Source organism: Chroicocephalus ridibundus, chromosome 8, assembly GCF_963924245.1.
Source record: "Chroicocephalus ridibundus chromosome 8, bChrRid1.1, whole genome shotgun sequence".
NCBI lineage: Eukaryota > Metazoa > Chordata > Aves > Charadriiformes > Laridae > Chroicocephalus > Chroicocephalus ridibundus.
Window position 1 is genome coordinate 5,382,234 of NC_086291.1, and position 27,267 is coordinate 5,409,500.

The following is a 27,267-nucleotide window of genomic DNA, read 5'->3' on the forward strand; positions in this document are numbered from 1 at the left end:
CCACCAGCATCCTCCGGGCTCTGGGAAGTTTAATTATCTTGGGTGTTGTGTTGCCTGTAAGCAGCATGGGTCTGGCTCTAACCTAGAGTCACTCTTTTGGACTCTTGATTTATTAGAGTCTGACAGAGAAAAGTGGTAATTGAAGCCTTTTAAATGCCATTTCCTCTAAGAGTAAATACCTGCAGAACACAGGGAATTCAGAATTAAGTTCCCTTCGAATGAAGAGAAAATAAACAAACGAGTAAGCGCATGTTTTGACCATATGAAGAGATCCTTACTTTAAAGGAAGCTAGCGAGCAACAGTGAAGCGATTCGCTCAAGCGCTCCTCAATAATCTATTACGTCAATTATCCTTGACCATCCCAGCTCTTTAGCTGTACAGGGTTGACTAACAACATTTTTAACCAGCACATCCAGTGCTTCCCAGTGAAGAAGCAAAGGCAACTGGACAGTTGGTGAATGCCATGGAGCTCAAGGCTACCCTGTAGTTGGGTAGAGCATACTTAAAGTCAGTGCTTAGGTTTATTACTTCAAATAAAAATATAGAGGAGAAGAATTACCTGAAGAAGAGTGCTCCTAACAAGTAGGAGTTACCCTATGAAACTGAAAAGAGAAACTATAAACAGGAGGGTTCCCGTGTCCCATGGGATTCTGAGCCCCTGGATTCCAACCCTGTGGAAGTGACGGATGCCCAAAGGCATGTTATTTCGGATAAAAAACATCCAGTGTAGTTTTATGGCAGCCCATGTGGCTGATGTGACCTGTACCGGTTGGGAATCACCCTAAATGTTCACAGCAGCCTTACAACTAAAAGGTTGTGCTCGGCCATACCTGTGTAAATCGGGGCTGATGGCAACGTTGTGGCTGCCGTTACCCCTGTAACGGGGAAAGGTTACGGCATTTGAGGACCCTTAGGATCTGTAGGAGGCTGAAGATTGCAACAGCGTTGACAATTTTTTCTTCACACGCATATTCTTCAGTGTATTCCCTTTAATTAGGAAGTAATTGAGCAATTCTTTGATGAGTTATCATGCTACTTCATTAATCCAACAGTAGTTTTGCGGGAAAACAATATGTCTGTTGGTTGTTTTCAGTGTGGCTCAACCTATGAGACGTGGTTTGACTGATGATCGCTTTAGTCATGATTGTGACGTGCTCCTTCGTTACAGTTCTAATTGTTTTTTAGAATGAATTGTAGTTAATTAGCAAGCTGCTTGCAGCTCGTGGAGCTCGTAGTAGTATCAACACTCGGTGTATAAGGTTGTGCAAATAACTGGAGCTTTGCTTAACTAAAATAATGATGGGAACCATCAGAAAAAAGAGTTGACACAGCCAAAATATTTACATTTTCAACTAAAATAAGAACAAAAATCTTTAGTTTGACTAACCGTTTGACTTGTCATGAGACTTCCAGTGTGAAATATCTATTAGAAAAAGGGAATTGGAAACGCAGAGAGGCAGCGCGGTTGGATGATCCCTCTTTTTCTCTACCGGGCCGAGTGGTAGGGCACTTACCCTGAGTGCAGGAAACCGAGTTTAAATCCCTCTGCTGTCTGAAAAGATTTGAATAGCTAACACCCAGCTCATAGGGTTAATTACTAATTGCTGGTTATTTGCACTATTTAGTACCCTTCATACTCTTCTTTGCTTGCTGAGCTCTGTATCAGAAAACAAGTTAATTACTGTGTATTTTTTTTCGTGCTTTTTAAGCACTGTCTTTGCGTTGTTCTCTGAGATTTCAGCATTTTGTAAGACGCTACTTTTGTCATCTCGTTTGCAAAAGTATAGCAATGTTAAGCAGGTTTTCTCACGCTGTAAGTCAGCGTAGATCCCTTGCCTTTGGTAGAACCATGCTGAGTAACAGAAGTTGAATATTCTGGCTTGTTTATATATACGGGTGTGAAAGAAGTTAAAGTGCTTCACACTTTTGTGAGCACAAGAGGCCTGTCTTAGATTTTTCATTTAAAATCTGAACTTTTGCATTGCTTAGAAAAAGATATTTTTCCGATTAGTTGGCAAGCAGAGGCAATACTGTAGTGGGGGAAGATCATTTTCGATTCAGGTTTGTGAAAGCTGCAGTTTTCTTATCTCTTACCGTTGCTTCTGTACTCTTGGGTTTTCTCCAGCTCTTGGACAAAATGTTTTTCCTTAGTGAATAGTGTCGTGAGGAATTTCATTACTGGCTGGAGTGGTTTAAAAAGCCTGCTGCTGCTTTAAGAAGCCAGATTTACATATTTCATGTTTAAAAGATTTACAGTATGTCTCACATGCCTGTATAGAAAGATGGAGCTTTCATTATAGGTTTAACGTCGCCGCGATACAAGGATTAATACTCTTCCCTCCGCCTCGGTCTGCGCGGCTGGTCGCCAGTGACTGGTGTGTTCCTGGGTGACTAAGCTGTAGGGGTGTTTTCATACTCAAGGAGATGCGTTTTTGAATAATTAAAGCGAGCTTTTACATCACCCTGTGGAGAAATCCACAGGCAGCAATCCTAGAGGAAGATCAAGGACTGGAGCGTCTTTCCAGGCTTCTGGTTATTTTCTCTCGTGTGCTGGGGAAGGAGGGAGGGGATTGTCGGCTTTAATTGCGAAGGTTAAGCACTTCGTATCGAAAAGCTGAACCTGAGGAAGGCTCGGAGGGCCAAATTCTGCCCTCAGTAGCCGTGGTGCATGGTCACCGTTGAAGGCTGTTCCATGCTCTAATAGACGGGGATATTTCACCCTTAGGATGTGTCTCCTCACCAGCGTGTGATGCGGAACACGGGCTGATGGAAGATGCAGCTCAAGTGCTACATGATAATTGGGCACTTGGGGACGTGCCGTGACATGCTGGGCAAATGTTTTCTGCGAGGTCCCGCTGTAGCACAGGTGGGAATTTCTAATGGCCCGTTGAACGCCGCGCGCATGTTTCCTCTGTGCTGTGACACGGGTATTTCTCAGCTGATTTCACAGAGCGATTGGCTGGGGGGGGGCATTCCGGGAAGCCCCTGGCTGGGGGCAGGATCTGCTGCAGAGAGACAGCCCGCACCCCTGGATGCTGGAGGATGGGGGTGTTAAACGAGGGGGCTATCAGAAGAAAAAGTGATTAACTGCTGGCCAAAACGGGTCCCTCCTGAAGGTGTAAACCCTTCTGGTTTCATTTAAGACTATTTTCAAGGTCTGTGGAGTTCTTTGAATAAACGGACACAGCTTTTTTCACACTTCCCTTACACCTGGGGCTGGGGGAACACGCTGTCAGCTCCAAGAGGGAGCAGGACTGGATCCTCTCCTGGTTGTGCACGATGGCATTTTCTTCCTTTAGCTTTGCCTCTTGCCATTTTATTGTTTTTGTCTTCAAGCCTGTGATGAGATGGGGCTGGAGGGGGGTGGGGGAAAGCATTCTAGCCTGTGTCTGAGATTTTTTTAAACTTCTTTGTTTTAAGATGGCATGGGATTGCCGGCTGGTAACGTGTATGAAGCTTCTCGGTCATCTAAGATTTGATTTTCGATAACTTGCCGTTATGTTTGTCTCTTAAGAAATCAAATCTCCAACACCGCGTTAAATGTTGTCTGAAATACATCGTTCTGAGGGCACTGAAGTGGTAGTTTGTGTTAAATATGTAGATGGATATAGATGTGTATGCACGCGTGGGCAGTGTACTCCCACGTATATTTACACACACAGAAACTATGGATTAAAATAAAACTCGCATCGACTTATGTAAGTAATTTTAAAAATTACTGTGGAAAGGAAGTATTCATCTTAAATATGTTTACATTGTTGTTATAGTTCTCCTAGTTAAGAGGAAGCTGTGTTTATCTGCAGATACTTGCTTTTAGAGCTTTTGCTGTCAAAAACTCAATTTTTTTTTTTCCCCTGAGGATGTTAAGTCCTTTCTTTCACCAAGCCAGTGAAAAGTTCCATTAATGTAAGCAGGATCAGAGCTCACTGGGTGCGCTTATTGCTGAACTAATAAATATCTGGGAAAATAAATAGTTAGGCTTCAAGCGGTAAAATTGCCTTACACACCAGAAGATGAGGTTTAGCACAAATAAAGTGTATGTTTGCCCCCCCATCCCAGCAGCGTTCAAACTCACTGTTTTGACTGCATGATCTGTGCTCCCTGCAAGATGGAAAGGGTTTTCATTTCAATACTGAAGTCAATAATTATGGAGGTTATCATTTTCATGCTCAGGAATTCATGTCATTTTCATAAATCATTCATTTCATTTCATAAATCATGCTTTACAGCTGCAGAATGGAAACTTATTGCTGGACATTGATGAAAATCTTGTTTCAGTCACTCAGGTAAGGTTGTGACACTCAAAATGTTTTAAGGAAATATAGATGAAATCGTCTATAGGAATAGTGCAATTTGGAAATTTTTGGCTTGGGATTAACTTCACTGGAACGTAGCTAATATCAGATGTGAATAATTTAAAAAAGCATAATGGGTGAAATCAGTTCTGCGGTGACAGGGAAATCACAAAAATAAAAGATAACTATTTGGTGTCCAGAATCTCATATGCTGCAAGTGGATAAAACTACGTCTATGTCAGAGAAGACGCATTCATTTATTCAGGCTGAGAATTGGGTTTTGTTAAAAAAAAAATCTAGGTCCAGAATCCAGATCTGAACCATTTGGGACTTTAAAATCCCGTCTCCAAGTGTTGCTGTTTAAAGCTGTCTCTAGTAAGTAAATGATGAATTTGTGTTCCCACTGAATTTCTGTTTATATTCTCTGACGTAGGTCTGTAGCTCCTGTTGCATATAAGGTTGCTATTCTGTAAGAAATAATTCCCCTGTAAATTTATTCCTTTTTCTTGGGGAATATTATGACTGGGAGTTTATTACAGCAAATAGTGAAGTTGGCTTTCATATCCTTCTCTCCAGCTGCCTGTTTTGAAATCCATCCGCAGAGTTTCTCTTAAGACCTTTAGCAGAATTATATCTGTGAAGAGTTTCCAAAGATCCATCACCTTGAGGAACTCTGAAAAGTATTATTATTCCCCTTTTACAGGGGCGTTGAGGCATAGAGATCTGAGTTGCCAGCTTTCAAAGACATACCATATAATGTTGAGTTCAAAAGTATACTCACTCTCAATTTTCGGTATCGATATGAAACTTATAATAGTTTTTCCACCAAAAAAATGTATAACTTTACAGACACTTCCTCTTAGCCTCTGTAACCACGTGTGCCCTGCCCTTCCACATCCCCCCTGGCTTGCCCTCCTGCTCCCTCACCTGGGACGGAAGCGCTGAAGGAGCCTTTGCTCATGGCCTCCTCGAAAGGACGCAAGCTATTTCTTAGCAAGCCAGAGAGGAGGAAACAGTGAAAAGCTCACCCGTCATGCAGGAAAAGGGCAGATTTAGGGGTGGTGCCGAACAAGCAATTTGGAGAGATGAGAAGAAAGTGGCTCTTTCAATGATTCGGTGTCACCTGGCATCTCTCGAGTCAGTAGTGCCTACAGGAGCCTTGAAGTGTTTTCCAGACAAGTGCTGCTGTAGTCATTATTCCAACTTCTTTTCTGGGCGTTTCAATAATGCTTGCCTAGTGTGTTTGCACACACTGCAGAAGTGACTTATGGGCTTTTGCTTTTTTTTTTTTTCCCCCAGAAGCTACTCCTAGCATTATTTTAGTAATGTACAGTAGAATCAGTGTACCCTGAAGAAAAGGTGGATTTTCTTCTTTCTTCCTCCTTCCATTTCCACACAGATACTTAGAGGGATGTATAAGCCCATAAGAATAAAATATATTGTCATATCGCTAAAGCAATGTGATCTATTTGATATAAGGCATGATGTGGGGAAATGTGAAATAATTCTTCCCTAGGTACGTCGTTAGACATAAAGCCGAGGCTCACCCAAGCTACTAGACAAAATTCCAGGTCTAAGCGATTGTGGCATTACTTTTGTATATGGGAATAGAGATTGGATTGCAAAAACGCATACACCTTTGAAATTATTATATTTTGAATGATAGTCTTATTTCTTAAAGGATCACTTGTAATAGAAGGTTGGAGGGGAAAAAAATGTTTTAGGGCTGTCGTGCTCCTTTGTTAGGTTGTAAAGACTGACCAGCCAGTGGGTTAATGTCCAAAGCGTTGAGTGTTGGCTACGTTTGCAGGTCAAGACTCAAAGAATTTCAAGCCTATATGTGTAATAGGAGGCTGCACGGTTTATGTGCCTAAGCAGGGGAGGAGATTCAATGAACTGAGTTAAGACGTGCATTAAATCTCATCCATAATGAGAATTGTGGCTTCCCACGTGCGTGGGTGTGATTGACTATGGTACGGGGAAGAAGAAAAGCTGGTAAGCAAAAGAAGGGTAGTGAAGAAGGAGTAGTTCTTGAGTTCCCATCAAAGCTTTCCAGTATAGCCACCCTGATGAGGATGATAGATGGGGTTTAGGTTTCCTGCAGAGCTATAAGGGATCTGTGCTTTACCGTCCCTGGACTCCAGATGAACTGATTTGCAGATGCAGGTGGGTGGAAGAGAGTCATTTTACTCCAGAACATGTGAAGGACCTTTGATTATGCAGTCACTCAAGGTTTTCCTTATTATGAAGGTGCTTTTTCTCTTCTGGTCCAGTTGAGTGAGGCCCGTATGGGTGACCTATTTTGAGATCAAACTGAAGGATGCCCTGAGAAAACATTTCTAGCGTGAGTTAAACATAGAGCCACAAACTTTTAATAACCCAGTTGTGCATCCTCCTTCAAGTCCACTTATCCAGGTCACACCTGTCCCATGGGCAAGGGGAAATCAGGCAGCACTTTAAAAGCCCTTCCCTTCTGTATCCTTCTGTCACTTCCACAGTCTGCTGCCGTGTTTTAGGACCTTGAAATTAAGGTTTAGAAAAGGAGCCAGGGAAAAGGACTGGTCATAAATCATGCTTGGTGCTCACTGATGGTCAGGGCAGAGCAGTAATGCAGCCAGGCCCGTTCAGGATAGTTTTTTCATGCTTTATTCATTTTTTTCATGATGGAGAATTCCCTACAGAATCATTTTACAGGGTCAGCTGCTGGCTTATTTGGGTCCATCAGTAATATCAAAATCCCACACCTTGAACCCATGTGCTTCCTGCATATGGGACTTGACATTTGAAGCCTACATGGCTTTTGGAGGATTTGTATTGCTAGCTGTTATTAGTTAAGTTTACAAGTTCTAATTAGTTAACTCACAGTTTCTTCTCCTCAAAAGATAAATGGAATTATTATTTTTTTTTTTTTCTCTTTCCAGGCTGTTACCCAACTAGAGCTTTTTGGGGACATGTCCACTCCTCCTGACGTAACCTCTCCCCCAGTGAGTATCCAGGGAAACTGAACTGTGCATTTTTCTACCTGCTATTTTCAGCACATTTATTGAGCACATTTACAATTCAGGTCATCAGCCATTCCGGTAGGGAGGATTTCAAAGTAGTTTTTACGTTGCGAGAAAATAAAAGTGAAGCAAATTGAATGTGGAGTCACTGCTTCATGATGATGTGCAAAAATACCTTCAATTTTTATTTTTTTGATATAGGGCTAGGTGTCACATAAGATATAACCTGAGCTGCAGATCTCCTTCCCTGGTGTTTATCAGCGGTGCATGCTTTGCTGCACTGCAGGAAGATCCAGTTAAAACCTTATATATCATGTCTCTCTGGTTCCACCAAGCACGTATCCCAGAGCTGCTGTTAAAGGAAGACAAAACAGTGGAGGCAGAGAGGACTGAATGTGTTTTGAGGGCAAAGAAAATTTTTTCAGCATGCTTTCCTGCATCATACAAGGAAAAACCAATCATTTTCCTATAAAATTTTTAAACCTTACATTAAGCTGTAAGGGAGTATGAATGTACCGAGAAAACTGAGGCGCTGTGAAGTCATCAGCCTCAGATCTCCAAGGTGTTCTGGAACGTGTCCGGCACTGGATGTTCCAAGTCCTGTCTCCTCATTCTTAGCTTGCTCAGTTAGGTTGGATTTCTCCTTTATGTGGTTTTATCCTTTATGTAGACCTGTGGTTCTGGTCCCGTTGCTTAGTTGGAAGCAATATGTATTCACTTTTCCATAAATTCTGCAGATATTTCACTTGCCTTTACTGTTTCTTACGTTAATGCCTTGGTCTTCCACCTCTGCTGCTCGTCACCTAACACCTAGAATCACAAGTCTGTATGTTCCGGAGAAATAAATGATGTCAGTATTTTGCATGGGACATATTCCAGGCAATTTTTATTTTTTCCTCCAGTACAAAGTCTCTCCTTTTCTTTTTTCTCCCGTCTCCAGGATATTCCAATACTGTTATTTCTGTTGCTTCTTTCCTCCTTCATCCTTCCATTCTTTTTGCTTTCTCTTTCTTCCCTCCAAACCTGTATTTTTAGAGTTACGGATGATGTGACAGTAAAGTATGTGCTGCAGAAGCTGCAGCTGATATGTCATCGTTGTGTTTTATTCCTGTCGTCTTGCAGACTCCTGCTACTCCAGGTGATGCCTTTATCCCATCTTCATCCCAGTCACTTCCTGCTAGTACAGACGTGTTTGGCTCTGTACCTTTCAGCACTGCTGCCGTACCCTCAGGTAGGGAATCTACTGCGGATACAGGCTCGACTCAAACTTGGTGATCGGTTCTCAGCTCTGGTGTGCATTTCGGTACTCAGGGTGTTAATTTAGTCCAGTGGAAGCGGGGAAGGATTTTGAGGACAGCGCTGCAGGGCAAGGCAAACCAAGTCTTTGACAAGCAGGGAGTACCTTACCTTGAATTCACCCGCATTTTTTAAAACAAAATCCCAAACATTCGCTGGGAGTTCAACCATAGTTCAGCCATCTGGATAACATACCTTCTAGGTACAGTAGTAGCAAGACAGAAAATAGCATTTAGTTTAGCTTTGCTTTTTGTTTGTGGTAGGAATGATTAGCCTGTGCTGTCTCCCGTAAACAGAGGATGAGATGTGGAGAATTTGACTGTGTTTCAAAGGTATTCCACTTAGTCAAATCCTGGTATTTCCCTTAGAATTTCTCGTGTTCCTTAAAGTGCTCAAAATACAAAAGCTGTGTCGCGTTCCGCACAGGCACGCAAGGCGTGTGGTTTTGACTGCTGATCTCTCCCTGGGATACTGAGAGCACTGCAAGAGCCGCGCTCTCAGCTCCGCTTACGGGGAAAGAAAAAAAAAAAGGGAGGAGGAGTGCCTTGAATCATTCAACAGTGACTTTCTAATCGGTTAACTGCTCCTCTGATGGGCTGCGTTGCAGCAGCGGGTTAGCCACTGCATCTCTGAAGGGTTGCACTGATGGTGACGCGTTTGGGGATCATGTCAGATGAAAACCCCCGCTGCTTGGGTGAGGTTGCGGTGGGGGCAAGATAAAAGGACATCTGGAGAATCCATCATGGCCATCTATTGAAATAGATACCTATCAAAGTTACTGTTCTTTCACCACTCATTAATTTAGTCTTTCAAAGTTCTGCTTCTATTTTATTTTTGGCTTTTCCCTTTACGATTTTGCAACCACCTTGCTTACATTGAGCGTTACAAAACAGCCTAGAAATAAAGTGAAGAGGAAAAGGCACAGGAGGACTCAGAAACACACTCAGGTTAGAAAGAGGAGTTTTAAAGCTCCGACAGTACTAAAAAGTAAAAGAGATTTTCATATTGTGAAGTATTAGCAGTAAATCATTAATTTAAACATGAAACAGCATATCTGTAAAGCATAATACTTCTATCAGTGGAACATAATTGTATTACATGGTTTAATTTGTAACATTTTTTATAGTGGTTTTAGTTTCAGAGTTTGGTTTTTTTGTGGTTTTTTTTTCTGTTTAACAAAGCACCTGATCATGTAATTCCTACACAGTCAAACTCTCGGTAGCTTGAAAAGAGGGTTCAGGTCTAACAGGAGGCAATTATAATTTTAGTTGTAATCTTCAATTTCCTCCCCGATTAGAGAGGTTTTATGCAGGCATAATGCCTGAAGCCGTTTGTTGTTATCGGCTATGTAGTCCAGGAGAAGCTCAGGACCTTTTTGATGTTCTCAAGGAATAACCAAATGTGGGGGGTTTTAAACTGAATTCATCTGGGTTCTGTCTTTTTATTATGCAATCTGAGACGCTTGCTTTGCTCTTCGGAGTCCCAACGGTTTGAACTGTGGCTGTGTCAGAAGAGGTGGCACAGAGTCTTTCTCTTGCAAGAAGGTCTCACTCTCATTAGAGCGCCCTTGAGCTGTTATCTTAATATACATGAAGGTGCTTCCCTCTAACTTGGAACCAGTTTTGTCGCTGTGCCATTGGCAGGAGTTGGCTGGTGTTTGATTCACTCTCCCCAGCAAAGAATTTAAAAAAAGGATGAGGAACTGCGGAAAAACTGGTCCTGGGCATCCTCTTCCATCCCTCTGCTTGCTCTGGCAGCTCATTTTTAGCAGTGTGTGGGCTGTTCTGAGAAGATGAAGTCCATCCCAGCCTGACACGGTGCACCACGTTCAGTCCTGGAGATCCTTGCCCCGAGAGGAACAGGACAGGCAGGGGGGAAAGGCAGAGGATGGGGGGAATGAGGGGAGCAGGAGAGCCTCAGTGGTGAGGAGCAGGAGTGTGCTGCAAGGGGGCGAGTCTCGGGAAGGCTTTGGGAGCTCCTGTGTTTCTGGTACATGGTTTGACCCAACTGATCCCAGCTGTGTCAAAGAGAGAGCTCTGGGGAAGGGAGCTGCCAGAAGGCCAGCTGCCAGCAAGGTCCATGTGCACAGGTCTTCACAGACCCAAGGGGGTACTCACTGAGGAAGAGAAGAACTTTTTTGCTCAGACGAGGGCAAGGATTATTGCCAATATCCACCAATTTGTGGGTTTCTATACGAGTATTTGTTCGGTGGTGTGAATTCAACCATGTCTTTCAGTTTTCTGTTTGAGTGTGCTGAAGCTCTGGGAACGCTAATGTAGCCTTGCGTGTTTCTGATTTCTTGTGTAGCTTTTTCTGCGTGCTCTTGACAGTAGTGTTAAAATCTTTCATCTTTTTGTTTTTTTTTTTTCCCCTGCTCTCTTTATTCTTTGAAGGTTATGTTGCCATGGGAGCTGTTCTGCCCTCATTCTGGGGACAGCAACCACTCGTTCAACAGCAGTTGGCCATGGGTGCTCAGCCTCCAGTTGCTCAGGTGATGCAAGGAGGACAACCGATAGCGTGGGGCCAACCCGGTATTTTTCCTCCTACGCAGCAACCGTGGCCATCTGTAGCTGGTCAGTTCCAACCAACTGCCTTCATGCCAACACAAACTGTTTTGCCTTTACAAGCAGCCATGTTTCAAGGTACCATTGCTCCTATAGCTACTGTTCCACCCACAAGTGATTCCAACAGATCGAGTCCACAGACAGACAGGCCCAGACAGAAAATGGGAAAAGAAATGTTTAAAGATTTCCAGATGGCTCAGCCTCCACCAGTGCCATCAAGAAAACCGGATCAGCCTTCCCTCAGTTGTACCTCAGAGGCCTTCTCAAGTTACTTTAGCAAAGTTGGGATGGCACAGGAAGCAGATGATTGTGATGACTTTGACATCTCTCAGTTAAATTTGACTCCTGTGACTTCCACGACACCCTCTACAAATTCACGTGAGTATTTATATGCTTTCAGCCATACCTTTCCTCAGACGCGAAAATTATCCTTTTTTTTTTTTTATACAGTAAATTGCAACACAGATATGGACTGAGAACCTTCATGCATGGTCTAGCTTATTAAATATGTTCCAGCTATAAAGAAAAGTACCAGAGAGGAATTTCAGAGCCCTGATAGCTGCAGTCTGAAATTTAATTTCTAAGACGACAGTAATATATGTTCTGTGCTAGAGACATGCAAGCTGGTTGGAAAATGCCCGTGACATTCAACCTTGCAAATGGTTTCACTTATGTCCCATTCAAACCATACTTTGCAGAAATTCGGGGATGGGTATTTATTTTAATAGCTTGCTGTATTGGACATGTGAGGTAATTCATTGAAGGGCTGCAAAATAAGCTTAGCGTGTTCGTCGCATGGAGATGGGGGATTTTCCAGATTGCTGAAAAGAGGAATTCATGAGACACAGATTTACCAGGAGCCAGCCGGAGACTTTCTGTTCCACTTAGCTGCCATAGGGCAGGCGGCTCATGCATTCTTAATGTAATGTAGTGGCGTCTCCCTGGTTCCCAAAGACGTATGCCAGATGCAGCCAAACTTAATTTGGAAACTGCTGAATGAAATCAAATACATGGAATTGATAATGACTTCTGTGTTCAAATTTACCTCTTACAGCTCCTCGGTAGAAAATAATTTTCAGGGGTAATAAGAGTTGAGGGCTCTAAAGCACGAGCAAATTTTGTGCTGCTGTGTCTTTCTGAACAAGTTAACAGATACATATTCTGTTGCTGTTACCTTAATCTTTGTTTAGCTCCAACCCCTGCACCCAGACAGAGTTCGCCATCAAAATCATCAGCATCTCATACCAGTGATCCTGCTGCAGATGACCTCTTTGAAGAGGGGTTTGAAAGCCCAAGCAAAAGTGAGGAGCAAGAGGCTGTGAGTAGCAACAAGGTTTCTAAATACTGATTAGCTCTTTTAAGCTAGAAAAGGCAGAAGTTACTTAACTGTTGTTTGGTAGTGTCAGAAATAACTATTGTAATAGGGCTGGGCGGTATTTACGGGGGAACTGCAGACAGCATTCACTTCCCAGTTCAGTTTTGGTAGCTAAAAGCATGGCATTTGTGTTGATATGCACTAATATTGCATACAAGGAACCAAACTCAGAGTTGATATGTAAGGTTCTATATGTTAGTCGTATCCAATGTCCTTTTTAGCATACCAGCATTCACTTGATGGTAAGGAAGTCTGAGGTAAAACAACATACATGCTGAGACTGCAGAAAGAGATGTGAGAGTTTGCGTGTTAAAAAAGATGATGGTTGATGTTGTCTTGCACATTCTTGCATCGCAGTTGCTTGCCTAGTTACATTCCTCAATGTTCTGGCCCTCGATATGTGATTTCTTTGCCTTAGACTCAGTGGACCAAAGCAAGAAATGTTATCCAAGCAACGACTTTAAATCACAAGGCATCTTAGGCTGATAAGAGCCTAAGTGAGCCAAAGGCAAGAGGGAGTCTGTACAAATAAAGGACCCAAAGGTACAAAATAACGCTAGCCTGGACTCTTTCTGACTCACACAGAGTGACTGGCTTTCAGGACCTTTTGCAGTTCTGGTTTGTCTGCTCCAGTACCTTCTGAAGTCTGTGGCAGCTCCTGCAGGGGCTCCAGCAGGTACTGGCGTGGTCCTTCCCTGCCTGCATCAGCTATAGGAAACCACCGTGGCTTTTGAGAACGTAGCAGCGGTGAGGTCTCACTTTGTGGTTTTCATGAGATAGGATGTACTTGTTATGCCCACAGCATGAAAATGAACTCATGTTGACTTTTCACTTTCTTATTGTTGAGAAAAAAAGGTGTTATGTTCTTGTATTCTAGCCTGATGGGTCTCAGGCCTCATCCAACAGTGATCCATTTGGTGAGCCAACTGGTGATACTATAAGTCCACAGGTCGGTAGCTAGATAGCGCAGGTTGGGGTAGGTATCTGTCCTTTTTTTCTCTACACCTTGAGGTGCTCACTTACTCTTCCACCAGTGCCTACCATTGCTTTCATGGATGCATGGTTTGTTTTTCCTTTTCATCTCTTCTGTTTTTCCTCTCCATTATCCACAGTGTATTCCTCATGCTCAGTGGTTTGCATGGCTTTTGCCATTCACTAAGTGTTGCAACTTATGCAAATATGTGTGTTTTGGCTGCCTGCATGCTTTAAAGAAATGTAGACTTATTATCGTGTTCAAATTCTAAGGGGCAATAGGGAAACTGAGCCATTACTAACAACGTATGAGGCAGAACATTTTTTTGTTATCAAATCCACTCTGGCCTTCAGTCAGACGTAACATATTAAATGGAATAAGTCATCTTACCCATAGACATAACAAGCATCAAATAAAATTATGTAATGATACATGAACACCTCTACCCTAAATCAATGTGATAATCAGTAGAAGCACATTTATTATCTGCATGTATAAAATATTGAAATGGGTTTGTGTATTTTTATCTCCAACTGCAAATTAAAAACATCTGAAAATTATGATCATTCACATTACCATTGGTATACTGATGTTTTAAAAATTATTCATCAAATGTAAGTCATTTAAATCCAGACAGACGGGAAAGATGATCTTTTCATCTTTTGTGTTACAGAGCACGTTAGAAAATGTGGGTGCCAGTGAATGTTCTGGGATTTGTTTCAACAGACTATATATGTTTTACCAAAAAAAGACAGTAAAGCTCCAAAGTTTTATGGGTGCTGAACATTGTTATTCCATCCAAATACTCTCTGGTGTTACTATTTGAAGGATATGTTTCGTTATCTTCTCCCCGTCTGCCATTCATGTTTTGTATTACCCAAATAAGTGACCTGATACTGCTTCGGTGCTTCAGCACAGAGCTCCTGGAGCAAATCCATAACAATGGTAGAACCCCTTTTATTTTTGTACAGAAATTGCACTGTGTTTACCAGTGAGTTATCCACCCTGAGCCAAAGTAACTTGGTTTCAACTCAAAATTAATAGTTTCATTAAGAGTCAGTTTACTTTGTACAGTAAGTATGGTTAAAAAAATCTTACGCTAACTTAGCTTTGATCCCCTTGGGAGTTGTAAGATTATCTCGTAATAATATGTGGTGTGAGAAGGCAACTCCCTCTTCTTTAGCTTCGCCAACCTAATGCTCAGCTCTTGGGGGCTAAAGCAAAAGTAGCATTAAGCTTGGTGTCTCATTGAGCCTAAAAATGACAGAGTCAAGCTGGGATGAGCTGCTCTAGCGAGAGCATCCGTTGGTTATTGTACTCCAACGAGAACTGCTTCTGCAGGTTGATGGTGCCACACAGTAATTTGCCTTTGCCTGATGTCGGCCAGCGCTGACATGTCCCGGCGTCAGACCATTTCGGGAGTTCTTTCCTAGAAAGAGAATTTGACCTTTATCTGAGTCCCACGCTCTGTCTGCAAACCCATGTCCATTTGTTTATTGCGGTTTATCCTAGTCAGGGTAATTCTGAAATTCATCGTGGGGAGAATAAGGTTAAAATCTCTTTCTGATTTTCTGACTGTCACAAAAATAGTTAGCATTATTTGTAAACTATCAGAAGTTCTGGAGATAACTTGAAGCAGTAGCTTAAATCTGTTAATGCATATTACTATGTAAGGCGGTCAAGTGAGGGACTCCTTTAGTTCTGCTTTTATATAATGCTTAGTAAAATACATTCTTTTACCTCTCAAGGGTCTCTAGGAGCTACAAGAACAGTCTATTACCAGTGATTCCATACGTTTTTTCTATATTTTTTGTTAATCCTTCTAGAGTCTCGCATAAAGAATGTGTAATTCTCAGAAATACATTCTGGGAAATGTTAAATAATATTACTGATTATCGTATTACAGTAATTCTTAAAAGCTGTAGGCAGGAACAGGAAGCTGAACGAAAAGAAAGCCTCTATCCAGTGAAGTTACACTAATATCATTGTGCCTCTGTGCGGTGCCATTCAGCAGCAGTCCGTAGGAAATCCACTTGCTAAAACCAGCCCATCTAATTCTGAAGCCTAGTATCGTCAGAGCAACGGGAAGTCTAATCTCCATGGAAAATTATCAATTCGGGACTTACTACTGTGTTGTGTATTGAGCTCCACATTTGAAGAGAAACTTAATGGGGAGAAACATGTCGTACAATAGAATCGCGGTCTGCATAAAAGCCACTTTTGTGTGCCAGATGGGAGATTACTTGGCGCTTTGGAACATGGTTCTTCACACCAAGAACAGCACAGTATACAACTCAGATGAATGGACCTCTCAGGAGCACTACGTAATATTGTGCTCAGAAACTCCAAATGTATCTGTTCCCAGCATCTCTATGAAATCAGCTGTGCCTACGTAATATCTTGACTTACCTGATCTTGATGTACTCGGAATGCTCACCTGCCTAGTATTTTGTATGCTGATCTTTCAAGGTGCCTTAGCAATTTGGTCTGTTGATTCCTTCTGATGCTCCTTATTCTCTTGTAGAAATAATTCAGCCTCTTTCAGTTACTATCTTCATTTCTCCATTTTTCCTCTCTTCCTTTTGCGACCTTCAATTAAGATCTCAAAATCGTCATCCTGCCAGTAGCCATTCTTGTAAGTGACTCTTCTACAAATAGCTATGGGTTCTTAGTAGGTAAACATGACATTTTACGGCTATGTTCCGTTTTTGTCCCTTTGTGGTTGGAGATAAGAAGCAGACAGGCCTAACTTTCACAGGTGAAATAAAAATCAACTATTTGCAGAGCTATTCATAGCAAGATTTGTATTTGGTGGTTTTCCCTTTATTCGTGAGTGGCGTTGAGGATGGATAGTGATTTTCCAGAAAGGGTGAGGAGAAGACTGAATACTAAGACTGCCATCTTCAGCTGACTTATATTTAATCCTTACTGCTGCCTTAAGACATTGAGTGGGGGATAACTATGGTGAAAAGTGAGAGAGGGAAAGAGCTGTGTTTAGCTATGATTCTACCAAATACGTTAAACATTTCTTATTATTGACATTTGGGATGAAGGTAAGAAGTTGGAACAGAGGAGTTTTCTCCTGATCATCCTCTTTGCACCAGTGCTCCCAATCAGACTGAATTAGAGGATGTTGGGTGCAGACCCTGACGGTGCAATGGATCTACCACACCTTGACTTTAGGAAGCCCTGAAGCTATACCATGGAGAGCTTAGCAAAAGCTATAGAAAGGGAAGCCTTCAAGCATGATGAGAAAAAAGAAGGAGAGGAGCAAATTTTGACTCTCTGGTGTCAGGCTTCTTTGGATACCTGTGGTTATCTTGGCCAGCATCTTCTAACAAAACATCCCGATTGCGGAGAGAATAAATTCAGCCTGAATACTCAGATGGTGTATCACAAATGTGTTCTGACCACACAAACTGGTTGTTGAAGGCAAATTAGCAGTAGGGTGAGACTTCTGAAAGAGAATAAGGGGATATTTGATACCACAATTATTGCAATAAAAGTCATTTTAAGTGCTGGAACAAATGCAGCTCTATTGATGTGCTGCCCGGTTCAAGATTTGCACTGGCAGTCGTTCACGAGAGATTCTCAGGAAACATTCAAAACATTTGTGGCTAGAGCATATCTTCCTCAAAAAGTTGTTTAGTTGTTCTGTGAAATGTGTGCAGACAATTATAAGCCCTCAAAATATGTCACACCCTTCACAATTCTATCAGCACTGTCAGGAGAGCAACAGTTCATTAGAATATTTGTCTATCAGCTTTTGGTGGTACTTTGGTGGCCCGCTGCCATCATCCATCTTTGAGCGAGTGCCATTCTTAGTGATAAATGTTCCTCATAATCTTAGTCAGCTCCAGGATGGACGACTATAACTCTTTATTTGGGCTGTTATTGGGAAGCTGAAAGAAAATAGCAACTTATGGACAAAGCATTGGCGTGTCTGGGAACTTGGTGAGCTTCAGGAGGGCATATTGAGCTGATTCGGCAACCTCCTCTTTCTTTCTGCCTGCCTTCTGTTGCGTGAAGAATCTGAATGGGCTCAAATTACCAAAGGCTGTATTTGCAGGATCTGTTACCATCGTTCATCCAGCTCAATCAGAACTGAATAGAGTCCAGAGAGAAATTCATAATGATTGTAGGCGATCTTTTCTTAGCGTAAGCTCTAGAGCCGTCATTCTCAAACTAAAGACACAGCACCGAGCAGGGTTGTGACCCTGAGACAGAAGTAGATAGGGTTGTGCATTTGGAAAGAGATCACAGTTTGGGAAGTACTGCTTTGTTCCAGAGTAATCCTAAAATTGTCACTTCGGGCCCCATGCTCCTTTGTCCATCATCATATTTCCCAGAGAATCTGAAGGGAGAAGACCAGAGAAATCCAGGCTGCTCTGGAACAGAGGCATCCTACACATTTGCCTTCCAGTCCTCTGCTAAAATCCCCTTTGATCTACCCATTTTAATATGACCAGCTCACACACAGGTTTCTCACCCTTTTCAGAGTGTCTCCAAGCCCACTTGAAGCGGCCAGGTACCCTTCCATTTCTCCAACTTCTTTCTCTAAACAGGAGACAACATACTGTGTAGCTTGCGTAGAGCCGTGTACTTGCTGATTGTCAAGCCAGCAATTCAATTAGGGAACGAGCTCTCCCAGCTTTCTCTCTAATGAGGTCATTTAAAAGTTCCCCGTCTTCTGCACAACAACTGATTTTAAAAAGGCGCTTGCGATAATTTAGTACCTTTGAGACTTCTGAACAATTTGCTTCAAATTGGCCATCGGGTTCAAAAGTTAGGAAGGAGAATTGACAGATACGTAGGTGGAAAGCATAATTGTGTGGCTACTGTTTTGGTAAGAAAGGGACCCAGAAATAACAGGCGTATTTCTTTGCTGCAGTTCATCATTATTAATCGGGAGCAGGGTTCGTCTCTCTGAGTAGTTCTCATTGCTTTTTCGTTTTATAGATGTGTAGCATCCATCTTGATACTAAAATGACGGAGACTTTTAAAACGCTAATAATTAAACTAGACGTCTGAGACTAGGAAATATTCCTAGGTAGGGTTATAATTAAACTAGACATTTGCGACTAGGAAATATTCCTAGGTAGGTTTATAGTAAGAATAGAGGCGCTCTGCAGTCATAATCCTGAACTAGAAGGTTGCTGTATTTATGCTGCTAATAGAGGCTAACTGTAATAAAATTAACGAAAGATAAGCCACTGGCTGTTAATGGGCCGGTAGGAATTACCTGTCTTGTCACCAAAGATATTTAATTTGAATCCCGCTTGCCAAGTTTACTATGTCCTATTTTATTGAGTCAGCATGCAATAGAGAAAGACACATTGCACTCCCGTTCCCTTCACTTGCATCCCCAGCACAAGATTCCCATTTTGGCTGGCGCTCCGGCACGCTTATTTCATGAAACTCTCAGCGTTTGAGCCTGCCCTTTCGGATCAGTCAGCCAGGAGTAAAAGCGATGCTGGGAATCTATTGTAAAGGGCAAAGAAATCTCTGCGGGCCTCACCTCTACAACTGGGTACATCTCGCCTGAAGCGTTGCACGTCGCGGGGTGCCTCGCAATGATGAAAGGACTGCCAATGGAAAAACAGTTTCCTCCCGACCAAGTCCCGTGTTAGGTTTGGGGAGCGAGCTCAGCTGCACGAGCCCAAGTGTAGATGCTGAATCTTTCAAGAGCGGTTCTCCAACGAGGAGTTCTGCTGGGGAGCAGATGTTAATATCTTTAAATTGGATGCAAATTTACTTCTCGTATTTACATAATGGTATTCAAAACCATTAGCGACCTTGTTACATCATGCAGTAGTGTACTATACCAGAAATACTTACTGTTTGCTACAGTCTTGTTTGTTGTGCAAAATGTTCCCTCGAATGGGAAGAATAAATTGATTTTAAGCATGAAGTATCTCTGGAATATGTAAATGTAGCGTACATAGGGAAAATTTTCACTTTGGCAGTTTTGGCAATTAATTCCGAGACACTTCGTAACTCAACATTTACACAACGTACTTGCAGCTTTCTAAATATTTAGATGTCAAACTGAAAGCACGTATATTTACACCTTCCTGGTCCCTTACTGTAGCCTATCACCTTGGTCAGATACCAGACCTCTGAATTCATACCCTCTTCCTGCAGTATCTCGTTATTTAAAGGCTACTGTTCAACGTAAAGAGCCCCATTAGCACGTGAGGACACAGCTAAACACTACTTTGGTAGCAGCCTCCAAACACAAAGGAAAACACACACTTTTCTAACCTCTGCCAGAAATTGCATGTCCTCAAAGTTGACAGAAGCCTTCAAATAAGATTTAGCAGCAAAAAAAAAAGGTGCTGTCAGTTGTCGTCTTGGTTTCTCCCCGTGGGTTGATGAAAGCACATCAGAAGCGCTTCTGGGCCAATCCTATCGAAAGGAAAATACTTTAAGATTCAAGGTGTTTATGTGAATTGGAAGCTTTGTATGCTATTTTACTTGTTCCTCTCATTTTTATTCCCCCCCCCCCCCCCCCCGACAAAAGCCCACTCTTTCATTTCTTTCCCTCCGGATCTGTTCCTAACGCAGTGGTAGAAGTAGTGAGATGATTCCATCCGTGAGATGATGCCAGTGCTGTGAGAAGAGTTAGGCTCGCCTGCCTTTTCGTGGCATTCCCTGTGATTTTTGCATGGAGTACGTAAAAAAAAAAAAAAAGGGGGGGGGGTGTCGTTATTTCTGCTTCTAAGACTCTCCAGAATAATGCCAGTGAAGCCCCCCTGCCTGCCATTGTGAGAGAAGCTATCTGTGAAGTCAACAGCACTCGACTCTCCTTTTGTCGCTTTTTGGTCCCTTCCTGCTCTCTCTTGCTCTCTTGAGTATCATTCGCAACACTCTACAGATACCATTCACAATGTTGGGCTACAGGCAAGATGCACGGCTTGAATTACCTCAAAATAATATTAGAAAACAAATCTCAGTCATTGTCAAAAAAAGCTTTGGCTGAGAAGATTGCACGCAATTACTGCAATTAATTTCTCATTTAGGCATCTGAAGGGGGAAATCAACTAAAAGGAACACGTAAGAGCACATTTTTCATTCAAAATGCTCTGGAAGAAAAGTTATTCAAATCAGTGAGAACTGCAGGCGTTTGCCACACGAAGTGTATGTTCAGATAAATATTGGGTACGGATAAAAGAAATTTCTAATTCTAACGGCTGCCTCATGTGTTGTTGGAAGTGCTGATGGCCGATGATGAACTCCTCCTCCCCTTCCCATGGTGTCAAGTTCAGTGACACCTGAGGACACCTGTTACTTAAGTGCATCTGCATATCTTAAAGGTATCTGAGGACAGCTCTAACAAGCACGCTTGACATTTTGAAAAGCTCTTTTTTCCCCTGAAGGCATTTGAAAAACTGACATCTTTTGTTCCAAAGGGATGCTCTCCCTCCCTCCCCTTCTCTTCTCCTCCTTCCTTTTCACTTCCCCTTGCAATCACCTCAGGTTCAGCAAATGCCTGAAGAATGGCCTGGTGTGTGTCAGGTTCCCACATTAATTAGTACAGATTTTCTCTGAACGAGCTGCAATAGATCATTCTGCCAGCTTCATGTCTGCGGTACGTGAAAATTGGCATAGGTGGACTCGGCACACAGTATGTGAAATGCAGTTATTTACTCTCAGTCGTCTCTTCTGATTACCTTCGGTTTTTCAAGGTCACAAAATATATTTGCTTCTTGCTGGGAAGAACTTTCAGCAGCCTTTATTTAATCATTCCGAAGGATTTCTCTCATCCTCCCGTAGTGCTCAGGGCTTCACCTAGGTGGGAAATGGGGAAGCAGAGTCTTTGCAAGCGTCAGAAGTGTAGTCATCTCAAGGAACGGGAGACAGCTTTTCCCTGGCACGGAGGAAACGGGTCATGTTTTGGATTTGTTGTGTTGCTCCTCATTCAACAGGAGATGCACGGTGAGGTGGGACAGGGCGCTGGGACGGGGCACAGCCTGGAGCACCAGCCAGGCACTCTGGGCACAGAGTAAATATAGCCCTACGGATCCGCCTTCGGGGCTATTTTTCTCATCATTTTTATAAGCAGTGATTAAAATCCTGTGCCATCCCCTGCCAGACATCTCCGTGCTCCACACGGCCCAGCGATTTGCCAGCCTTCGGAGGTTTTTCTGCTCAAAATCAGCTTCTGCTGAGGCTGCTGGAGCAAGAGTTGATTCTAACTTGGTTAAATTCAACGTCGTGGCATGGTATTTGAATATTTATCAAGCTGTGGAGAGTTAATGCAGTATGGCATTAATTAGCCTTTCTGCCTGTCTTGTTCTTTTTTTTTAGATGTCATTCTTAGTTTAATAAATTAGTTTCTGGAAATGAAGTAGAATGGATTCCAGGGTCCGTGGATAGTTTGCTTCCCACCGCAGCCAAGACGAACGTAGTTTTAAAGCACAGGGTGTCAGCTGTGAGGCAACACCGAAGAACATGGCAGCTTTTTTCCCCCCCCCGCGTCCAGGAAGTTCCCAAGAAAATAGCTGTTAGCAAATGGACGTGCTTTCCTTCCGGCTTTAACGATTGTACTAACGGTTACACGGCCTCCTAATCGAACTGCGCAGAGCTAGCTCTCCTCCTTCCTCACAGGCAACTCGTATTGGGATTTCAAATCCCGTCCCAGCTTCCTTAGCTTGGCTTTCAGCAGCGGTTTCTGCTTGCGAGTGGTTTTTCCTCCATGAGGTGTGTAAAACCCACAGCGATCTGCCGCCGCTGTGCTGCCGGGGGGGCCTCCGCCTGGTACGAGTAACCGTGTTTTACGCCAGCCACATTTCTGGCCTGTAAACTTCAAAACATCCAGTCATATAAATGTCATTTCATTTCTTCATGTGTCTACGGCCAGCAATACCTCCTGAGGATTGGTGCACGGCCAATACTGGAAGAGGAAATTGATAGGAAGCATTCATTTTCTCAAATTATGTCACGTTTTCTTCACAATTCAACCGGGGTGCCCTGATCGCTCAAGGCGGCACAGAAAGCAAACGCTTCCTTTGGGTTTTGCCTCACGAGGTATTGCTGTTCTCAAGCAGATGTTCTAAAAATGTTCTGAAAACTGTCTGGAGACATCTCCGCTTATTTTTATTTTTATTATCCCCAGGAAGCGGAACCTCTCTACGCCCAGATCAACAGACCTAAGAAATAGCATTGTTACAGGCTTGTGGTGCTCCAAGACTCAAACGAACCCCAACAACCTGGCAGGCCTTTGGCTTTCATGCTTTTTGCCGATTGATTTTGTCTGACAAGGCGAGATGATGCCCTCCTGGACTGGCTCTACGAGTGTTCCTGACGTATTTTTTTTGGCAACCAATGGCAGATTCCTATGGGCAGCACAAAACAGAAACTCTCCCTGCTTATCGTACCGCGTGTCCAGCCCCGTCCCCACAAGTCATGGGTATCCAGCCTAGGAAATGTTACTCCTCGGTCTTCTTTTAAACGTTTGTTATCTTCTGTATGCCACATATGAATAACGAGCATCTGAAATTTATCCAGTATTAGACATTCTTTTTCTTTTGAGCAAAAAGCAGTGTCTGTATGTAGCAGTGGCATTATCATTCAACAGCCTTTTGGGCACAAGTCGGCACTTTTTATGTCACGGTGACATGTTTTTCATCATCATTGACATCAGGCTGATCCTGACCTTTGTTTTTTCCCCCCCCCGGTGTAGACATATTTAAACAACAACAACAACAAAAATACTGGCAGTGTCATTGAGAGGTTTGGGTTTTTTTTTTTTTGTATTTCTTATTCTGTAGTTTTGTATGAGTGACAGATCTAACAGCAAAACGCCTCCTGCGGAAACGATTCCCAACTTGAAACCACAGAATAAAACTGGGTTGTTTATCCGTCCTGACTGAAAATGTTGCCAAATGGACCTTTCAGTTCTAGCGCATCATGAGGAAGAAATGCTGCTTTTCTGTTTGAATACTCACGTTGTGGGTAGAGAAAGGACATCGAGTCCCACTGAGGAAAGACGAAAGAGTCAGTATTTCCTAGGAAACTCTAAACAAAGTGCAGAAAAAGGAATATTTTTATTTCTTCGATATCTTGCTGCTGTAATGCTATGCAGACAAGTGTTTTCTTCTCTGTGTGCCATTTTTGATGAAAAAAAAAAAATCATTTGCCAAATAATACTGGTATGATTCTGGTTTAGGAATTTGGATGAAGCAGACTTTACAAATGGGACAAGGATGGCATGGATTTTGGAGCTACAAACTGATTCTGTGATCAAATTGTTCATCTTTATCACTTTTTGTACATCAGAAAAATCAAATGGGATTTTTATTTTATAACTTGGAAAAAAAAAATCTTACTGTTAAACTCTTTAAATGTTTAAGGGGAAATGGCTTTAAGGAGTTCGAATGAAAATTGCCAGGTTTTTTTGTAAATATAAATGTTCTGAAAATTCTTTTACTAATGCCATTACACGGTAGAGAAGGTAGCAAGTTGCAGTGCTTGGGAGGGGTGGCAAACCCAATTTGTGGTTCTCACATCACATACGTTTTTTCACGTGCTTACGATAACGGGCTGAAGCTCAAGAGCACTTGCCAAAAGCCGGCAGCTTGTCGGCCACTAGTGAAATTAATGGGAACACACGATTTGATGATCTAGTTTTCACACGGACGTACTCCACTTACAAGAAATCACATTTCATTGACATTCCTTTGCGATTCCAGAACCTCTGCATAGAAGTCATCAAACTGTTTACACACAGAACGAAAGAATTTAAAACTTCCTTTTTTTACATTTATGAAGCAGAAGTGCAGTGTTTGGGTTCATATGTTTAGCACATGATTTTCATAAAGAATCTATATATTTTTGCCCTACAGAGAATTGTTATACAGGTCAAATGTGTTTTCCTGATGTTCCTATGCAGTTACAGTATATTGAATTTAGTGGTTTAACACTAAAAGGAGGAAAAAAAAAAAGAAGAAAAAAAGAAAAAAAAAGAAAAAAGAAAAAAATAGAAAAAGGAAAAAAGGTTAAAGAAATCAAATGATTAATCAGTTTTTAGGGTTATTGTGCAGATTTTGGTTTGAAATTGACACATTAGGATTTACATTTTTGTCATGAATAAAATAGGCCTGGCGTTATAAATATTTTACTTTCTTTCATCTCTGTTATGAGCTAAACATGGTTTAGAAGACAGAATAACTGGGGTGGCGATTGTTGATATGTACAACCAAATCTGACAACATGATTCCGGTCTTTTATTTTGAATTAGAGAAATTAGAGAAATGTGCGTTACAGAATGTATGTGAATGAAAAATTAGCTGTGAATAGACCTAATGAACCTGCAGAGAAGAGAACTTTTATCCCCATTCACGGTCATTTGATGCTTATTCCTTAGTCATGTGCAAACAGCTTTGTAGCTGATCTCATTTTCCCATCCGTAGAATGATCGAGTTTTCTAACCGGAGAAGATGAATTAAAACTTGGCGGATTGAGTGTTTCAGGATTAAAAGCAGAGGTAAAAGTGTTTCTGAAGGACATTTCTTTACGAATATTTTCCTAATTTGCACAGTGGTGCTACTTTCTTCCTCAGTGGCTCTTTTGGGTTTTGTCCTACATATGGAACCACAAAGACGATTTTGGTTCATCATGGACATTTGAGGTTTAGTATCATCGGTGCATTTCTGCTTATGGGGTAAAACGTTGAAAGAAAAAGAAGAGATTTATGTCTCAGAGGATCCATTGACGTCATATTTGTAGGAAGCAGATCATTTACGTAGTCCTTGCAACGAATAGGTGCCGAGGGAATGAGGCTGGGATTTTAGTGTCTCATGAGAGACAGCTGGACCATCACCGTGGACCTTTGTCTTACCTTTACCAACGCTCATAAATAAAAACAAATTCTGAATTGTCTTGTCATACGATTGGATTGTCCTTGTCCTGGTTGAGATGCTGAGTTGAGAGGACTTGGAAGGCCTCCGCACTGTACCAGTATTGTAGATAACTAAAATATCCAGCTTGTGCAATTGTTTAATCCCTCATCCTTCACTAGCACTAAATTCGTCACTTTAAATTTAAAAACCAGGGAATCCCACCAGCCATCCTGTGATCATCCCCCGTAGGTTCTTGATCTTTATCTGTCATGAAAAGATATTTTGATAGATCGTAGTCATCCAAGTGTCTGATGAAACCTTTCATCTAATAACGTACTGGGCACCTTCTTTGCAAAAATGTTTACTCCGTGGTTTTCATTCATTTTTATTTCTGCATTCTGACACATATTTTTTTAATAAAGATGAGAAAGATAAAATGACTGTTGCAGTACATTTCTAAACCTACTTTAACTTTACCTCAGATAATGACCATTTGTTAACATATACGGACACATTATTTTTAACTTTATGTATAATGCATTCAGCAACAACAAAAGAAACCAACAAATTTTTAGAAATTTTCCATTAATTTCTGTAACACACCATGTAATACTGTTATGAATAAAAACATTTTAAAAAGGCGTCATTTCAGTAAGCGTGTTTCATAGCTTTTGCTCTTGTGTGGTAATTCTGCCATTCTTACCGTGCAGCGTGGGTGTCTGTCGTGGCCAATATTTTTGGCAGTGGAAATCATAGAATCATAGAATCTTCATGGTTGGAAATGACCCTTTGAGATCATCAAGTCCAACCATACACACGCACACAAAAAAAGGGCCTCAATGTGAGGAATACCTAATCTTAAGCGCTCTAAGTGTTGCTTATCTTGCAAATATTGAACTTGCTGCTTTTAATTGCTGCCTCCCTGTTTTTGGCCTCCTTTGGGATGTTTTAGGATGAGGATCCCAAACCAGTAGGTGTTTTAGTCATCTGTACAATCTCAGGTTCCCGGGAGAGACCACTCCCAGGTGCTACCAAAGCTGGAGTACCTTTGTGGCATGAGAAGCTGTGATTAATTTTGCTCGCATTTTCCTCTTTGAGTAAGATTTAAAACGTGCATTTAAAAATGAAAATTTGGAAAGTAAATAAACCCAGCACTTTCCAGTAATACGTATAGAATTGAGAGCAAAGCCTTGATCCAGTAAAACATTAACGATACCACCATCTATTTCAGTGGGACTTTTCTGCTGGTCGGGGCAATGCGTAGGGTAGGCTGAAGTGGTTTGCTGGTGTGAAACTCTTGGTGCCGCATGCAAAATAAAGTTGTTTGATGTTCAGAGGTACCGAGTACTGGATGTCTCAGTCGAGCTAAGGAATAGGACCATTCTTTGGGAAGCAAGCACTGCAAACATGCAAGATACCACCTGGAAATTTAAAGGTAAGAAGTAGGTAAGGAGAGAGAGGTGTGGATGTGTGTACGTATCTTTTATTGTATTTTTTCTTCTTGATCTCTCATCCACCAGAAATGTCCAGTAGGTCATACTGAAACATTTATTTCCTTTGTCAATGAACGTTGTTGGAATACTTGGATCTCACCTAAGAATAAAGGTCATTCTGTTGTGATGAAAACACGTTAGCGTTGTCAATTTGAGTTGGTGTGTAGCCAGCTGTGTTCAGCTGTCTGTGGAAGGAGGAACATGATCTCTTTTGTTTTCAATGAGCTACGAAATGTCAACTTAAAGTGAAATAAGACACAGCTAAGCGTGCTTTTAAACTAAAGTGCATTTTTACAACGTAGGCCGAATCCAGTCGTGTTGATATTCATCTGGTAGCCCCACAGTTACGTTGGGTTTATGTTGAAAAAGCAGAAAAATTGGCTCATGTTGCACAGTTGCTATGCAGGCTCAGGTTAAAAATTCAG

The 27,267-nt window shown here is 41.9% G+C and overlaps 1 protein-coding gene across 11 annotated transcripts in view; it reads left to right on the top strand.

Annotated features, from left to right (window-relative positions):
* The window catches only part of DAB1 (DAB adaptor protein 1), a 478,733-nt gene extending 452,749 nt beyond the window's left edge, over positions 1-25,984 (top strand). For 7 of the 11 annotated variants that reach the window (XM_063343442.1, XM_063343440.1, XM_063343439.1 and 4 more), the window contains 7 exons: positions 4,231-4,287; positions 7,218-7,280; positions 8,421-8,529; positions 10,988-11,536; positions 12,349-12,476; positions 13,411-13,482; positions 22,625-25,984. In XM_063343442.1, coding sequence (XP_063199512.1) covers positions 4,231-4,287; positions 7,218-7,280; positions 8,421-8,529; positions 10,988-11,536; positions 12,349-12,476; positions 13,411-13,482; positions 22,625-22,669 — 1,023 coding nt within the window. In that variant the 3' untranslated portion in view covers positions 22,670-25,984. Of the gene's footprint in view, positions 1-4,230; positions 4,288-7,217; positions 7,281-8,420; positions 8,530-10,987; positions 11,537-12,348; positions 12,477-13,410; positions 13,510-22,624 lie in introns of all 11 variants that reach the window. The other 4 variants (XM_063343449.1, XM_063343444.1, XM_063343446.1 and 1 more) reach the window with 3 other exon arrangements.
* Positions 25,985-27,267: the final 1,283 nt, after the last annotated feature.